This window comes from Aotus nancymaae, unplaced genomic scaffold, assembly GCF_030222135.1.
Source record: "Aotus nancymaae isolate 86718 unplaced genomic scaffold, 86718_ANA_hifiasm-v0.15.2.pri h1tg000057l, whole genome shotgun sequence".
In the NCBI taxonomy this organism is placed as follows: domain Eukaryota; kingdom Metazoa; phylum Chordata; class Mammalia; order Primates; family Aotidae; genus Aotus; species Aotus nancymaae.
Window position 1 is genome coordinate 16,611,561 of NW_026988471.1, and position 17,780 is coordinate 16,629,340.

Genomic DNA, 17,780 nt, shown 5'->3' on the forward strand with positions numbered 1-17,780 from the left:
CCAAATAACTTATGCAATTAATACTTCATTAAATGAATTTATTTTTCAGAATTGTTAAGACCCGAATCAGAAATGGAGTTCATTGTTTTGAAATAGAATGGGAAAAGCCTGGTATGTATTCACTTTAAGCAAAATGCTCAATTTATAACATTTGACCATGTATGTCTAGTAAATATTGTATATGTATATGTATTCAACATGTGTGTGAAAAAGATGAATCCCATTACATGCACCACAGATTGATTTCATAGTTTGCCTGTGTTATTTTAGATAGGTTTTGACTAATAGCAAATATGATAAACTTTCATTTTATTGTAATGTCTTAATTTCACATTTCTTTTGTAATATTAAAGGAAGTAATACTGAAATAGTTTTTATTGATATTTCTCAAATAAATGCTTTTACAAATAATCTGGTCATTCAATTTCATGTATATTACATCTGAAAAAATTAAGATTAGTGAAATAGCCCCTGGGGTACGCGTCCTTTCCTTTTATTACCCTGCTTAGTTTTCATTGGGAATTTTTTATTGTCAAATTATTCTTATTTTTGCTATAGACAGAAATACAGTGAACTCTGAATTAGCTCCCAAACTGGAGATAGTGAAACACAGATACTTTAAAATGGAAAATGACACCAATTTGATTTCTGTTTGGCTTTGAAATTAGATTGTATGATCATATTTGAGAGAATAGATTTGTCCAATGAAAGTTTAAGCTCTAGGTAACATTGAAGAATGAAATTATAAACAATTAGATAAACCATTCTAAGCAATTAGAGGAAAATAGAATGCAGAATAATTTTCAAAAGTATTTAGGAACAGTTACACCAACTAGTATATTTTCAGGAAAGAACATGATATTAATTCAGTTTGGCAATGCATCTGTCCTGTCAAGAACTGAGGATCAGATACCCATTTTTACTGATCCTTGTGGGAGCTATTATGGGAGAAAATGTACCTCAAGCTAGTTTAAGATCACTTTCTTTCTTTGCTTCTGCTTTAAACTTACCAGTATTTCTTTATAATTTGGCTTATTTTGTGGTTTTGCCCACATATAAAATAAACAGAATCTAGTGCACTGTTTATATATACACTGTATTGTAAATTTACATATGAACATTTTTATTTTCATTTATTAATGGCTTGTAAGTCCAGTTAGATTGGGCTTGAGACAGTGATACCCTCTGAAACAACAATCTGGAAAGTAGTAATACTTTTTTTTTTTTTTGAGACGGAGTCTTGCTCTGTTGCCCAGGCTCGAGAGTGCACTGGTACCATCTCAACTCACTGCCACCTTTGCCTTCTAAGTTGAAGTGATTCTCCTGCCTCAGCCTCCCAAGTAGCTGGAATTATAGGTACCTGCTGCCACATCTGGCTAATTTTTGTATTTTTTGTAGAAATGGGGCTTCACCATGTTAGCCAGGCTGGTCTCAAACACCTGACCTCAGGTGTTCCACCCCGCCTTGGCCTCCAAAAGTGCTGGGATTACAGGCGTAAGCCACTGCTCCCAGCCTGGAAAGTAGTAATACTTTTGATGACCCTTTCAATTGTGTTCATTTCAGAAGTCATCACTAAAGAAAGCTGATGTTGAGTTTTAGGAAATTATTTTATTCTTACCTGGAATTTTAACACTTACTTAACTGAATTAAACCAACCAACCTTTTCTAAACAACATATTCTTTCAGCTGCTGCTACCATCTCTGAAATAAAGAGGATTTAAAATTCTAATTTAGAAAGAATCTCCTTCCAGCTCTTACCAGGCGAAACATAAAAAAATAAATTTTGTACTGCTATCAACTGATTGTTAGAATATAGGTGTTATAAAGCAAGATTTGCAATGAATATTCCATTTGTGAATGACTTATTTTACCTGGTAAACTTAATTACATGGAAATACTGAATTTTTTAAAATTTGTAATTAAGGGTGCTTTGCTGTATTTTTAATATTTTAGAACATTATGCGATGGAAGATAAACAACATGGAGAATTTGCTCTACTAACAATTGAAGAAGAAGCATTGTTTGAAGCAGCCTATCCTGAGATCGTTGCTATTTACCAAAAACAAAAATTAGAAATTAAAGGGAAGAAACAAAAAAGTAAGTTATGGGTTTGGTAGCTATTTATGCCACATGCAGATGTTATAGGAGTCACCTCTTCTGTTTGAATCTATTCTGTCTAAATTATACTGAAGAATCTATAAAATCAGGAGTCAAGAATTGTATTCCTCCTTGTCTTCAGGTACTTTTAAAGCTCAAAAGCCAGGAATAAATCATTCTGCTCTTGTCTACTAAATTAGCCAAGTGTTAATAATAATAGTTATACTGACCAATTATTGAGCAACTACTGTGTATAGCATATTTGGGATTTTAAATACATTTTCCTTATTTCCCAGAACTCAGTGAGGAAAACAACTAAATTATAACATTGTTTTCTGAGGGAAATATTTTATAATGTTTCTAGGAATACACTGAGACAAAAAAAGGCAAAAACTGTTCATACAGATTTTTCATCTGAACTTTTTTTTTACCCAAGTTAAAGCAAAATAAATGTTGATTATATATATATATATATTTTTTTTTTCTTTTCTTTTCTTTTCTTTTCTTTTCAGGTATTAAGCCTAAAGAAAACAATTTGCCAGAACCAGATGATGTAATGAGCTTTCAGTCACACATGATTTTAAAACCCACAAGTGAAATCTTTCAAAAGCAGAATTCCAAGTTAAATTTGGGAATTTCACCTGAACCTACATTACCACAGGAATCTATTTCTGCCTCATTGCATAGTTTGCTTTTACCTAAAAATGCTCCATGTTTGAATGCACAAGAACAATTCATGTCTTCTCCAAGACCTTTGGCTATACAGCAAATTAAGGCTGTCAATAAGTCTCTAATTTCAAAATCTAGTCAACCTGGGACCTCGTGTCATAATATATCCGTGATTACCGATCTCCACTTGAGCACCATTGACTGGGAAGGTACTTCTTTTAGTAATTCTCCAGTGATTCAAAGGAATACTTTCTCTCAAGGTTTAAAATCAGAAGTTGAATCAGAGCTATCAGCTATCCCTGCTGGCTTTGAAAATATCCCAGAACAACTGCCATGTGAACCAGAAAGGTATACTGCAAATATAAATAAAGTATTGGATGAGGATTCTGATACAGTTAGTCCTGAAGAGCATCTGCTTTCTGGCATTACTGATTTATGTCTTCAAGATTTGCCTTTAAAGGAACGAATATTTATAAAATCATTATATCCTCAGGATAATCTGCAACCAGATGTCAACCTGAAAACTTTGTCCAAACTTAGTGTGAAAGAATGTTGTATTGCTAACAGTGGTTCAGATTGTGCATCACATCTTTTAAAGGATCTTCTGGGAATTCCGTTGCAAAGTGAATCCAGAGACTCTAAAGTTCTAAAAGAAGATAAGCTGCTTCAAGAAAACTATAAAGTCTATACTTCTGTACCTTCTTCTGTCAATAACACAACAGAAAAGACCTACAGCGTTAGAATTAGATCACCAAATGCTGCGTTAGATCATAGTAGAAAAATTGATATGCAAACCACTCAGAAAATTTTAATGAAAAAGAGTGTTTGCCTTGACAGACATTCCTCTGATGAAGAAAGTGCTCCAGTGTTTGGAAAAGCTAAGTACACAACTCAAAGAATGAAGCACAGTTCTCAAAAGCATAATTCATCCCAGTTCAAAGAAAGTGGCCACAACAAGTTGAGTAGCCCTAAAATACATATTAAAGAAACTGTACAGTGTGTCAGAGCTTATAAAACAGCTGAGAATGAAGAAAGCTGTTTCCCAGATTCAGCAAAAAGTTCTCTGAGTTCTCTACAATGTCATAAAGAAGACAACTCTGGTACTTGTTTGGATAGTCCTCTTCCTTTACGCCAGAGATTAAAACTAAGATTCCAAAGCACTTGAAAGGAATTTAAAACACTTAAGTATAACTTACTATTTTAGTGCTATCAGCAATAGCAGAGACAGAGGGACGGTATCTAGTTAATGCATGGTAAAAATTTAATGTGGTTCTATATGTCATGAAACAGTTGCCATTTTAATCAAAATTGTAATTTTTAAAATGTCACCTAAAACTGGTTTTAAAAGATCCTCTGTATTGAAAACTTCAGATAATGTATATTTTTTTTTTTTTTTTTTTTTTTTTTTTTTTTGAGACAGAGTTTCACTCTTGTTACCCAGGCTGGAGCGCAATGGCGCGATCTCGGCTCACCGCAATCTCCGCCTCCTGGGTTCAGGCAATTCTCCTGTCTCAGCCTCCTGAGTAGCTGGGATTACAGGCACGCGCCACCGTGCCCAGCTAATTTTTTGTATTAGTAGAGACGGGGTTTCACCATGTTGACCAAGATGGTCTCGATCTCTTGACCTCGTGATCCACCCGCCTCGGCCTCCCAAAGTGCTGGGATTACAGGCTTGAGGATAATGTATATTTTTAAAATACATTTTTGTCATCCTTCTGTCCTTACTATTTCTTAATTGTAGTTTTAAAACACTAGTATAGTACTTGACAGAGTAAATGCTTCATCTGTTTGTTCAGTTTTACTTTTTCTTCCACAAGCCTCTAAAGTATTTATTTAAATTCCAACTTGTTCCCAAGAGGATAATTCTTTATAATTCTCTGCATTCTTTCAAGGCCTTGCAAGGTCTTCCATTATAACTCTCTTTCCTAAGAGTTATATTCTCCCTCAGTGTGAAGATACCTTTAGTGTGCTCTTCTACCTTGAAGGCCTCACAAGTTTCTCTCTTTCCTAAGAGTTAGATTTTAACTCTCTTTCCTAAGAATTAGATTCTCCCTCGTTGTGAAGATAGCTTTAGTGTGCTTTTCCACTTTTGGTGTCTTAATCTCCTTTTTGAAGGACAAAAATAGAAAAGGAGAGAAGATTTCAATATATTTAGTAAAAATCATGCTTGTAATGGCTGAATAAACTGAGCAAAGTAACTTCTTATGTGTCCCCAGAAGTTCACAGGTATATAAACTGGAAAAAGATTTGGAAAATCAAATGTATAACCAAAAAGATTAGAAACTTGCCCAGGATTACATAGCTAACTAATAATCCTGTGGGAATCAGTTTTCTTGCCTGCTATTTTTAAATTTTTTTTGTTTTTTCCTTCTATAGCACTTTTCCCCCTTTTATTTTGAATCTATGCAGTATTGACTTTGATACCACCAAATATTAAATCTTGCATTAATTTAGGTAGCACTGAAAAATTCTAGAGAGGCATCCAGATTTAAAAGAAAAAAGGAAAATTGTCTCTGCAGATGACAAGATTGTATGTATCAAAAATCCTAGGGAATCCACTAGAAAACTATTAAAACTGATAAAGTAGACCAATGTGCAGTGATCCTTGGGTTTTTTTGTTTGTTTGTGTGTTTTTGAGACAGAGTCTCCTTCTGTGGTCCTGACTGGGATGTAGTGGCCCCATCTTGGCTCATGGGACCCTCCGCCTCCCAGGTTCACACGATTCTTGTGCCTCAGCCACCTGAGTAGCTGGGATTAACAGGAATGTGCCACCAAGCCCAGCTAATTTTTGTATTTTTAGTAGAGATGGGATTTTGCCATGTTGGCCAAGCTAGTCATGAACTTCTGGCCTCAAGTGATCCACCCACCTCGGCCTCCCAGAGTGCTGGGATTACAAGTGTGAGCCACCATACCCAGCCTCAATTGTATTTCTGTACACCTCTAAATAAATGGAAATATGTTCCATGTTCATCAATCAGAAGACATAAGATGACAGTACTCCCCAAACTGATCTACAGGTTAAATGTAATTCCCATTAGTTCCAGCTGTTTTCTTTGCCAATTCTAAAATTCATATGGAAATTTCAGGAACACAGACTATTAAGAAGAATCGAAAAATTTTGACTCTCCTGATTTTAAGTGTACAAAACTACAGTAATGAAGAATGTGTTGTACTGGTATAAAGGTAGATCTATAGGTCAATACAGATCAATGGCATAGAATTGAGAGTTCAGAAATAAGCGCTCACATTTATGGTCAGTTGATTTTAAACCAGAGTGCCAAGACAATTCAATAGGAAAACAAAACAGTCTTTGAACCAACTCTCTTTTGGATCTATTGGATTATCTACATAAAAAAGAATGACATTTGATTCCTACTTCACATCATTTAAAAATAAAATGGATCAAAGACCCAAATGTAAGAGCTAAAGCTATAAAACTCTTAGAAGAAAACATAAATCTTTATAGACATAAATCTTTGTGACTTTGAATTAGGCAAGGATTTCTTAAATATACCAAAAGCATAGGCAACAAAAGAAAATACACAAACTGGACTTCATCAGAACTAAAAACTTGCTTGAAATGACACCATCAAGAAAGTGAAAAGACAGCTTACAGAATGGGAGAAAATATTTGCCAATCATAAATGTGATAAGGGACTTGTATCTTAGAGGGACTTATATAAAGAACTCATAACTCAATTATGAAAAGACAACTTTGAAATGAGCAAAATAAGCATTTCTCCAAAGAAGAAATACACATGGCCAATAAGAATTAAACATTCTCAGTACTATTAGTCATTTAAAAATTCTCAGTACTATTAGTCATCAGGAAAAAGCAAAGCAAGACCACAAGATACCACTTCACACCCGATACAATGTCTGCAATCAAAAAGATAATAGCTAGTATTGATGAGGATGTGGAGAAAATTGGAATTCTCATAACATGCTGGTAGGAATATAAAATGGGGCAGCCACTGGAAAAAGTCTGGTATTTCTTCACATGCTTAAATGTAGAGTTACCATATGATTCAGCAATTTCACTCCTGGGTATATACCCAAGGGAAATGAAAACATATATCCACATAAAAACCTGCGTACACATTTCCATAGCCGCATTGTTTATCATAGCCACAAAGTGGAAACAACCCCAATTCCAGAATGAGGAAGGGGAAAAACTAATGTATTTCATCTACTGTGTGCTAAGCATTTAACTAGGTTCTTTACAAACCTTGTATCATCTCAACAACTCTGTAAGGACTGTATTGCAATGTTTTGGATATTCAGAGAGAAAGCATCCTTGCTGAAACATTCTTCCAGAGTTCTGGTTATTTTGATTTGTTCAGTCGTGGCTATGATAGTTTAGGACCATCTTGTCCAGGTAAATTCCTAGAATATCTAGAGGCATTCTGGAGATTGTATGAGATGAAAAATAACAAAATTAGTTGGGAGTGGCCAGTCTGGGTTCATTTTGCTGTGTATCTCAGGGGTCCCTAACCCCTGGGCCATGGACAGGTACCAGTCCATGACCTGTTAGGAACCAGGCTGCACAGCAGGTGGTGAGGGCATGCAAGCAAGAATTACCACCTGAGCTCTACCTCCTGTCGGATCAGCAGTGGCATTAGATTCCCACAGGAGAATGAACCCTATTATGAACTACATATGCAAAGATTTAGTTTGCAAGCTCCTGCTGAGAATCTAATGCCTGATGATCTGAGGTCAGTTTCATCCCACAACTATCTCCGCTGCATGGTCTGTGGAAAAATTGTCTTCCACAAAACTGGTCCTTGGTGCCAGAAAGGTTGGGGACCACTGATACAGCTAATATAGGCGTAATTGTAAAATTATACTTTTTCCTCCTCAAGGATTTCTCTATTTTCATTGTCCAGTTTATACCAGTCATTAAAGCATTCCATGTTTTTGTTCTTTGATTTGGTCATGTTACCACTTGTATGTCAAATCTTATCATAAGTTGCTTCTTACGTATTTGCTCATCACTTCATTGTCTTGTTGAGGATGCCTTACTTCCCTTTCAAATACTCTGCCAAAGATCTGCCTCCAGCTACGAGGATCCTGCAATTGGTTTCTTTCTGGTGGCTCCATACTAAAGCCCTGCTCTGGCCTAACTACTTTGGGCTTTGTGTAATCAATCTTAAGTCCTTGGTGGTTTTTCTTTTAGATTTTTTTTTTTTTTTCATATAAAATCTCCATCTGGCTGGATGTGGTGGCTCATGTCTGTAATCTCAGCACTTTGGGAGGCCACGGTGGGTGGATTGCTTGAGGCCAGGAGTTCAAGATCAGCCTGGCCAACATGGCAAAACCCCGTCTCTACTAAAAATATGAAAATTAGCAGGGCCTGGTGGTGTGTGCCTGTAATGCCAGCTACCCGGGAGGCTGAGGCAGGAGAATCGCTTGAACCTAGCGGGGCGGAGGTTGCGGTGAGCTGAGATGGTGCCACTGCACTCCAGCCTGGGTGAAAGAGTGAGACTCTGTCTCAAAAAAAGATTAAAATTTAAATTAAAAAATAAAATCTCCATCTAGATTTTATAATGAGGACTCTACTTTTTCCTTTTGAGTGGCATGACTTGAGCCATCTTGTCAGGCATGTCTAGCTTCAAATTCTTTTCTGCTAACAGATTTTCTCATTGACCTTGGAGAGACTTTCTGACTTCTGAGACTCATTTATTCAGATTTTGATATGACAGGCATTGTGCTGGGCCCTGGAGATACAGTGATCAATGGTATCTTTTAAGATTGTTTTGAACTTTGTGAAGTGGCTGCCACCATTGACACATTGTAGGGAATCAGTAATTGGTAGCTGTGTCAGTTACTATCATTTGGAAAGAGCACTGTCAGATTTTGGATTTAAAGTGAGTATAGCCAAGCACTACCTTTTGGTAAAAATATAGGCACAGTAACACTAGTAGGGAGCAGTGTGAGGGTGGGAGATGTGCTTTCAGAAGAAGGAAACTGTAGCATCATCACACAAGGGATCCTAACAGATGTGGCATTTGAACTACTGGAAAAAATGTGCTTGCTTAAATATGATTTGGTAACTACTACTCATCTAATCACCCACCATATGTTTTGAGCACCCACTTTGAGCAAGGTTCTTAGGCCTATGTATAACAGCCAGCGGGAAGCCCAGTGAGATTAAAATTTTTCCAGGTCACCCAACTAGAAAAGGTTAAAGCTGGGACCAGAACTCAGATTTCCTAATTCATGAGTGAATACAATTCTCTGTATTTATGTTTCCATACATCACTCAGTTGTTGACTCAAATATCACCTCAGAGAGTTCTAATCTTTTTATCTCCTGACATCATAAATGTTGGGTTTAGGTTTTTTTTTTTTTTTTTCATCGTCTGTTTCCCAAACTAGAATGCAAACTTGATAAAGGCAGGGACTAAGTCCTTTCTGTTCACAGAATTCTAGAACAGTGTTTGGCACAGTAATTACTAGGTGCATGAATGGCAGTTCTCCACAACCCCCCATCCATGGAGCCTGTACCAGCAGTGGCTGCACTTGCCTTGCAGAATCTGGTCTTAGTACTTCAGCATGGCTCACAAAGCTGAGGCAGCCTGGCCCCAGCTTGTCTCCAGCTTCACACATTCACAGTCATGAACCTCAGCTCTAGCCAACTAAGACCATTTGTTATTCCCTGCACAGATGTCTGCCTGAAGTGCTTGCTTCTTCCTTATTGGCTAGATAAACCTCATCTGTCAAGGACCAGCTCACATGTCATAACTTTCTAATCCCAAGCTGAATTAATTGCTCTATATGTGTTCCCAAAGAAATTGCCCATACCTTCATGATAGTATTTATCATATTCATTTCACAAATATTAGCTGATGACTACCATGTAGGAAGCACAATATTCCTTACTTAAAAATACCTCTCTCTCTCCCTCAGATAAGACTAAGATCTCTTTGAACACAAAATCAAATCTTACTTCTGTTTACTTCCCCCAGATCCCTGCCCAGGGTTTGACTCTTCTGCCTCACCAACTCTTATTTACCTATTAAGATTCAGTATCAATATGGTTTTCTTTAAGAAAGGCTTCTGTTGCTTCTCTGGATTGCTGCTAGTCCCCATAGACTTCTAAAATATTACCTGTCTATAGTTTTATGTTGGGTTACACTTTTTGTTTGTTTCCCACACCAGACTATGCGCATCCTCAGGGCAGAGAAACCTTATTGTACTTCTGAATCTATAGCACCCAGCAGAGGGACTGGCACAGAAAGTGTCCAGTGAGGCCGGGCGCAGTGGCTCATGCCTATAATCCCAGCATTTTGGGAGGCAGAGACGGGGGATTGCCTGAGGTCAGGAGTTTGAGACCAGCTTGGCCAACATGTTGAAACCCCATCTGTACTAAAAATACAAAAATTAACTGGACGTGGTGGTGGGCACCTGTATTTTCAGCTACTTGGGAGACTGACACAGGAGAATCACTTGAACCTGGGAGGTGGAGGTTGCAGTGAGCTCGTGCCATTGCAATCTAGCCTGGGCAAGAAGAGTGAAACTCCATTTCAACCAAAAAAAAAGTGTTCAGCAAATGGGTGCTGATTGATTGGCGGTGATTTCAGGGTCTTCGTTCTAAATTTCTCTGTGGAGAAAGACCAAATCCAACTGGATGAATTAGCTTGATCCCTAGTTGCCTTTAGCCACTTTAAGATGCCCTGCCAAGATGCTTGCTTTCTGAAGGTGAAGAGTCTAAATCTTAAACTGCTGTTCCTGTTCTGCTAGTAGCACTTAGGGTAAAACAGCTTAAATAGTATTACTGAAGGCAGCCTCCTTTCATCTATAGATTAACGTGGCAATGTTTATCACCTTCTTAGCCAAGTAAAGCTTTTATCAGGCTCAGCTAACAGCTTGCATTAGCCTCTTTCAAGAACTTGCCATATTGCCTATAAACTGACATGCTGCAGATAGTCCCAGCAATAGTCCAAAACAGTGGGACTCTTTTTGATGATTGTCAGAATGGATAGTTTAGTTAGACCCAGGCCAGATAAATTCACTAAATTGCCGTTTGGCAGTGGAGGGGAGAGTCATCAGCAAAGTAGGCTGACCCTTCCATGGGCAGAATGAATATTTTGCTAACGTTTAGAAGAATTCCTTTTGTAAGCACCAAGTACCTTTAATAAGGATTAAGTGTCTGAGCTTCCTCAGCATTATTCTGTTCCAAGACCCAAAAAGGAAAATAACCTCCCAAAATGGCAAAAACTGCTCTTATATTTAGAATTATCTGATCAAAGACCTAATGAAAAGATTCTAGAATGTGTGTGTCATCATAAGTTAAATCTTCATCTACTACCCAACTGATATATACCTGCTTTTCTGTGAGTGAAGTCAGAAATGGCTGTTCTTTCATAAATGCTTTCAAGCTAAAAGTGAGAAAGTGATTTATGAAACACCCAGATGAAGGGAGACAAGTCCCCTTGCGTTTTGGTTTTCAAGCAATACTGGTTGCAGTAACTGCTCTGATATAATTATTGCTAACATTTACATTTTATTAAACTGAAAATGCTAACTGCATGCCAGATGTCAGAAGGTTTATTTTACAGAGTTGTCCAAACACAGACATCTCTAGGTCAGTCGCTGTGAAGGCCCCACAGCTTCACAGCTGGGATAATTCTATGGGAGGTGTCAAGGGATGGTACAGCCAGGTCTATATCTTGTGAAACAAACCAACGGACATTTTCTTAAACCTGAGAGGCACTGGTCTGAGGAACCGTCTTGGTTCTGATAGAGACTAGCTACACTGGGCAAACCTCCCTGGCTTCACTTCCTTCTCTCTTCACTCTCAATCACATTCGAGGACATACATCAATGTATATGAAACATCGGTATACAAATTTAGCATTACTGATGTCTTTAAAATGTGTTCCATTATAATCTGTATAATTTTTTGCTAAGGGAATTGTCTACATATGAAGAGAATGGAGACAAAGCTGGGCACTAATGAATATAAGTAAGTTTATACAGTTTCAAAAGTCTGTTATGCAAAGCGTTAGTAAATCTTGGGAAAAGACAAATGATGTATCTTAAATGTTTATGTGCCACACATCTCATTCTTAAAATTCCTAATCTGTGCCCCACAAAAACTGAGAAGGCTGAGTGCAGTGGCTCACACTTGCCTAACATGTAGTATGCATTTAATACATACTTGTTCAATCAGTAAATATAGTTTCAACCCAAATCCATCTAAAGACAAAGCCCATGCTTTGACCATGAACATGCTGCAATTTTTTATTGAATTCTTAAGATGGATTCAGTCCTGGGATAGGCATACTGCCTTCGATAGGCATCCTGGAAATAACATCTGCTGCCTCCCTTCAAGATGTTTATAACTTAGTTGTGATGCCAGACTCATTTTTTCTTGAGATAACAAATACAGTAAGTGCTGAGTGAAGGGAATTGCATCAGAGGGCACCAGAATGTAGAAGAGAGTGGTCAGTGAAGATCCAGGTGGTCCTCGTAGGGCCTCCTAGAGCTGAGAAACTTGATAGGACCCTTTTATGGTGGATGCCAGTTAGGAGGAGGGCAAGACTGTCAGGTCTTGAATGAGACTTATCAGTGAGTTTATCCAGGAGTCTCATTAATGACATGTGTTTTAGGGGATTCCAGAGGAGGACATTTACAAGAATCTTTTTTCTGGGGAAAAAAAAAACCTCTTTACTTACAAGTATAGTTTTATGAGAAAACAACTCTGGCAGGAGAAGAGGAAAAGAGGAAAGAGAAAGGCAGTGAGGTTTCTTCTTTCTCACTATGGCTGTGGTTTTGGTGAGGGCAAGATGGATCAAGACTGGCACACAGTGAGTGCCAGATAATTATTGGCCTGCTTACTCTCGAAGGTCTCCTCTGTGGGATTTGCCGGAATTCCACGCTGTCTCCAGAAATAAATCACCAACTGTGGGACTTCTAAGCAGAGGCTGCCTCTTCAGCGCCAGCGGAAGGGCAAAGCTGCTGTGCAGCATAATCTGCCCCAGTGATTGGACTGCATAGACCCTTGGCCATTGGCGGAGACCGCACTATCCCAGAGTTCCTCAGAGGGCCACAGCTGACCATCACAGGGACTGCTTCTATCATGATTCCTAGTGAAGGATAGAGCAAAGAGATCCCTAAGAACTAAGTTGTCAGCTGGCGAAGATGACTTACTATGCTCAGAATTAACATTCATTCATTCACCCCCACATCCCTCCATTCAGGAAGCAAGTACTCTATGCCAAGAATCATGTGAACTGTAGGAGCTGTCATAAGGGTTAGACAGTTTCCTATCCTTGAGGAACTCATGGTCTATTCATAAAGAAAACCATGTTCAGTTAGTTTCTTAACTCTACCCATGTTTCCAGGGCAGGGTTGATAAAAGATTTATCACATACTCAGGTTTGGCCACAAAACCACACCACACCAAACATGTTTACTCCATGAAGGGAAAGACTAATTAACTTTCCCACCCCCTACCCCTCAAGCCCTTCCCAGAAAGGTGATAATGAAAGGTTTGGTCTCTACTGAGCCACAACAGGATTTGCATTTTAAAGTCTGACAGATCTTTATAGGCCTTTTGATCTCTTCTGTGCTCTACCTACCCACCACAGCCTTGCTGCCTCCTTCCATACCCCCTCAGTTCTCTACCCTGTACAAGCTACAAACTTCAGAAAGGATGGCCCTAGGTTCAGAGGCCTCTAGGATATATGACCTGGTGTAATGTGCTCATAGCCATATAGCTTCTATTTATTGAATACCAGCTACCTATTGAGTACTTTTCTTCCTAACCCTCACAGTCACCCTGTAAGGTTCATATTATTTATCTTTTTTTTTAAGTGAGGAGGAAAATGAGGCTTGGAGGTTAAATAACCTGCTTCAAATCACTAATAAAAAGTAGAAGTGACAGAACTAAAACCCAAGTCTTTGCACCGCCAAACCTATAACCTTTTCATTAAGCCAAGCTGACTCCAGTAGACAATACTGGTAGGCTATCATAGCTAAGATCCTTCTTGGAAAAGGTAATCCTGCATTCCAGTTTTCTTGCTGGTGTTATTCTGGAAATAGCCCAATAAACGTCACAATTTGATTTACTCAAGGACAAACTTGCAGCTGTCTTTTCTTTTAGAGCACTTCTTGAGCTCTGACTTTTTCCTCTTTGTACTCGTCTTGCCCACAGACCACTTCAGCCTGACAGCTGCATGTCTTGATCTGGGACCATCATCTGCAGCCTCCTGGGCTCTGTGGAACAGTCTCTCCAACTCAGAGAAAGCCTATTGGAAACAAACTCAGAGTCTCAGGTCCATATATTTTTGCAGCTGGAGGGAACCCAGAAAGCCATCTAAAACACTGAGCTTCAGAGAATGACTAGTGGAAAATAACTGGTATGAGATTTACTAAAATACTACAGTTTTGCCATGTTAAAGTAAAAGACTAAGGAAACAAGTCACATTAACGAAGTCTCATTTAATCTTCACTATAACCCAGTGAGGTAAAATTAATTACTATCCTTGTGCTCAGATAAACTCTGACTCACAGAAATAACTGACTCTACAGTGATAGTTAGCGAGACCAGGACCTCAGGTAACAGCAGAGAGCACAGACCCTTTCCCACACAGTGCACTTTGCGGTGGGCATGAGAAGGCGCACAACCAATATGCTGGCTGGTGACTGACTGGCCTGTGAAATTTGCTCCTGTCCTGAAGAGCAAATCATTTTGCCGCCTTAATGAGACCACTTCTGTAATCTAAATTCATCTGGCATTCACAAGAACCTGAGTCATACTTTGACCAAGTGGGCCCCTGAAAAACAGGGATGCTATGGCCGACTACAGCCTCTCCTAAAACGTTCTGAGTGTGTGTTACCAGTTAAAGGATTTTGCAAGTTCCTTTCCTCCTTGGAAAGTCCATCCTCCCCTCTCAAAGAGTGGGCCTTAGAAGTGCCAAATTGGGAGCCATAAGAAAGCTGCTGCTGGCTGCTGAGTTGTCCTGCCGAGGTTGAGAGATCAGGTTCAAAGCTCCAGCCGCAGTCTCTCCGCCCCCACTCTCCACCCCACCTCCCATCCAGAGAGGGAATTGTCCTTCCCATCCCTCACTATTATTTGTTGTAAAAACTTCTGGAATGTGCTCAGCTGGGGGCCATATAGGGAGTTGGATGCATCCTTTCTGCTCTCTCCAGATCAACCCCAACCTTAGAGAGGAAGCTCTTGGGAAAGTTTCTCTCTAGGAAAAATGGTTACAGATGCAGAAATCTCCCCTCCTTAGCACCCAGCATAAGTTTTGGTGTGGATTGGGCTGCTCCTAAGATAGCTGTTTTCTCAGTGATTCTCTGTCAACCATGCCGCTGTGGTTCCAGCATTCAGAACAGAGGTGGGAGGTAATGCTGGTCCTGTGGCTTCAAATCTTACCCAGCAAGCCCTGGCCAATCGTTCTTTATGGTACAACTCACAATCCATTTCTATTACAGCATTTTTCTTGACTGCTGTCCATACTAACCTCATTCTTCTCTGAAAGACTATATACCCACATTTAACTATCGAAAGCCAGACTGTTCTCAAATGGCATTTGAGTTGTGCCTTAAGGGACACCTTGACCTCCTACCTAAGGAAACTTGTCTGCATCCTGATATTCCCCATTCTGGAGCATACAGTTTACCTGCTAATCACAATGCTACTAAAGATACTTACCTGGCATAATTTTGCTAGCTTGCCAGAAGCGAGCACTCTGTTTGGAAGCACTCATCTTTGTTATGAATCCTTTCTGTAGCTCAGTCTTTTTAGATCTAGATCTCTAACTCTTCCTATATCTATAGATCTAGACCTATATCTCTAGATCTTCTTATCCGTAAAATACATGTGGGCACATACACCATTTTCATTGCACACCTGAAGCTCATTCCTGACCTCTCTCATTCTGACTTCTGTTTAGACAGTGAGCTCCCAGGCACAGGGACCTTGTCTGGTTCCCTGTGTGCCTCCAGCAAGTAATGGGGTTTCTGCTCCCATGAAGAGGCCAGGTACCCTCTGCCACAGTAAGAATGGCACTGAATGATGGCACAACTCAAAGTGAGCTCCAAGGCTACACTCAGGGCAGAAATGAGAGAGGGTAGGAAGATGAGGCTGACCAGCACTGGAAAGGGAAACACCTTGGGAAGGAACAGCTTGTACTGGATCAGGTGCCAGGTAAGTAATCTCGGGGATTATAAACCTCTAAACCAACTGCTCTTAAATTTAGCCTTCCTAGAACTCATCTCAAGAGTCTGTTATAAAAACAAATTATTGGGTGGGTCCCACCCCCGCTAGATTTAGATTCAGTGGTCTTTGGATCACACTTACAGAAACTCTGCTGTAGATGGGAGAAAGATGTAGAGGGCTGCCGAAGAAAAGGAGAGAAGAAAATAATGGTGTGTTTTGAGTATAGACTCACTCACCACACACAGTCAGGATAACAAACTCTCTTCTTTTCTGTCCCTCCTTCTCTCGTTCTTTCTTTCTCCTTTTAATACTGTAGTTATAAAACACTTTTGAAAGTATAAAAAGCTTTTGATCACTGTCCAGAGTGATTAAATATTAGCCTACGGCAAATTTTTCCTTCCTTCCTTCCTTCTTTCTTTCCTTCCTTCCTTTCTTTGCTCCCTCCCTCCCTCCTTCCTTCCTTCCTTCTTGTGAAATCAGTACTCCTGGCAGAGGTCTGCCATTATGTATGCAGGAAGGGCCATTTAACAAGTAACTTAGGTGGTAACTGAGGAAAGTACAAGCCTATAAAGCCTTCCTTGTTCTGCCTCCACAGGGGAAAATGGCTGACCCAACCAGGAGCCCACGGCATGAGCTGTTTTCTTCCAAGCTCTGCATTTCAGGTGCTTCCTGCTCAGGGCTTCTCCCCAAAGAACATACAAGAACAGAAGGTACCATGGCTACCTAGCCGTGGATTATGGAAAGCACACTGAGGCTGGCCTCTCAAGGCCCAAAGATGACCATTTGCACCCAGCATTTCCAAACACAGTTTCCCAGACTGGGATCAAATGAACTATAAGACAATGGCTTCAAGAACTCTGGACAAGGATGTCTGGGCCTTACGCCAGTGAATCTTGGCTCATGATATCTGAGACAAACTGAGGAATCTATAGCAGGTAATAATGATGTACAATTGGATTTGGAAACCAAATCCAACTGGAGGATACTAGCACCACAGAATCTGCTTTGGTCCTCCAGCTGGCTGAGTTCAAAATCCCCATCCTACATCTGAATAAAAGTCCTCCAGGCCTTTCCTCTACAAGCCTATGTCAAGACCCAGTTTTGATGCCATTTTTTTCTAGGAATTTTTTCAGGGTCTCCCAAATGAAATTTATTTCTCCCTTCTTTCTCCTCCCATAGCACATTTTCAGTGTCTTTATAATACTTTATAGCATCATCCTTCTCTTCATATAACATTTATCCACCACCATTGTGCAAAAGAAATATAATGCCAACTATATATAGTATCTTTACTTTTCTATTAGCCACACTTTAAAAAAATAAAAATAAGCAGGTGAAATTAACTTCACAGTATATTTGATTTAACTCAATACTTCAAAATGTGATTTTAACATGTAATCAATATGAAAATCATGAGCGAGACTTTTTTTCTTTGTTTTGTTGCCTTCCTTTTTATTTTCTGTTCAATTTTTTTTCCATTCTAATGTATTTTTAAATCTTTTAGTGATACTTTAAATTTTTTATTCCTACTAAGCATTTGAAATCTAGTGTGTATTACACACTTGCATCACATCTCAGCCTTGAGACTGCATTTCACATGTTTAATCATCACACATGGCCAGTGGACACCATGTGGGGGAGCACAATACTGACTTTTGAGGTCACATCTGTGACTTTTGCTTCTGGGTCTTCCTCAGACTGAGCACAGTCCCTTCAAAAGAGTCTTCGTTGGTGTTTTTGTTTGGCTAGCTACTTTAGGGCTCAGTATCTTAGGAGATAAGGAAAGGGAAGAGATATATCAGTTTAAAGGAGGGAGAAGCCGGCTGGGCACGGTGGCTCAT

General features: G+C 39.3%; 1 protein-coding gene across 6 annotated transcripts in view; it reads left to right on the top strand.

Moving 5' to 3' along the window:
* Positions 1 to 7,694, top strand: part of GEN1 (GEN1 Holliday junction 5' flap endonuclease) — a 31,810-nt gene extending 24,116 nt beyond the window's left edge. For all 6 annotated transcript variants that reach the window (XM_012438843.3, XM_012438842.3, XM_064363871.1 and 3 more), the window contains 3 exons: positions 50 to 111; positions 1,954 to 2,097; positions 2,610 to 7,694. In XM_012438843.3, the coding sequence (XP_012294266.1) occupies positions 50 to 111; positions 1,954 to 2,097; positions 2,610 to 3,931 (1,528 nt within the window). In that variant the 3' untranslated portion in view covers positions 3,932 to 7,694. The remainder of the gene's footprint in view (positions 1 to 49; positions 112 to 1,953; positions 2,098 to 2,609) is intronic.
* Positions 7,695 to 17,780: the final 10,086 nt, after the last annotated feature.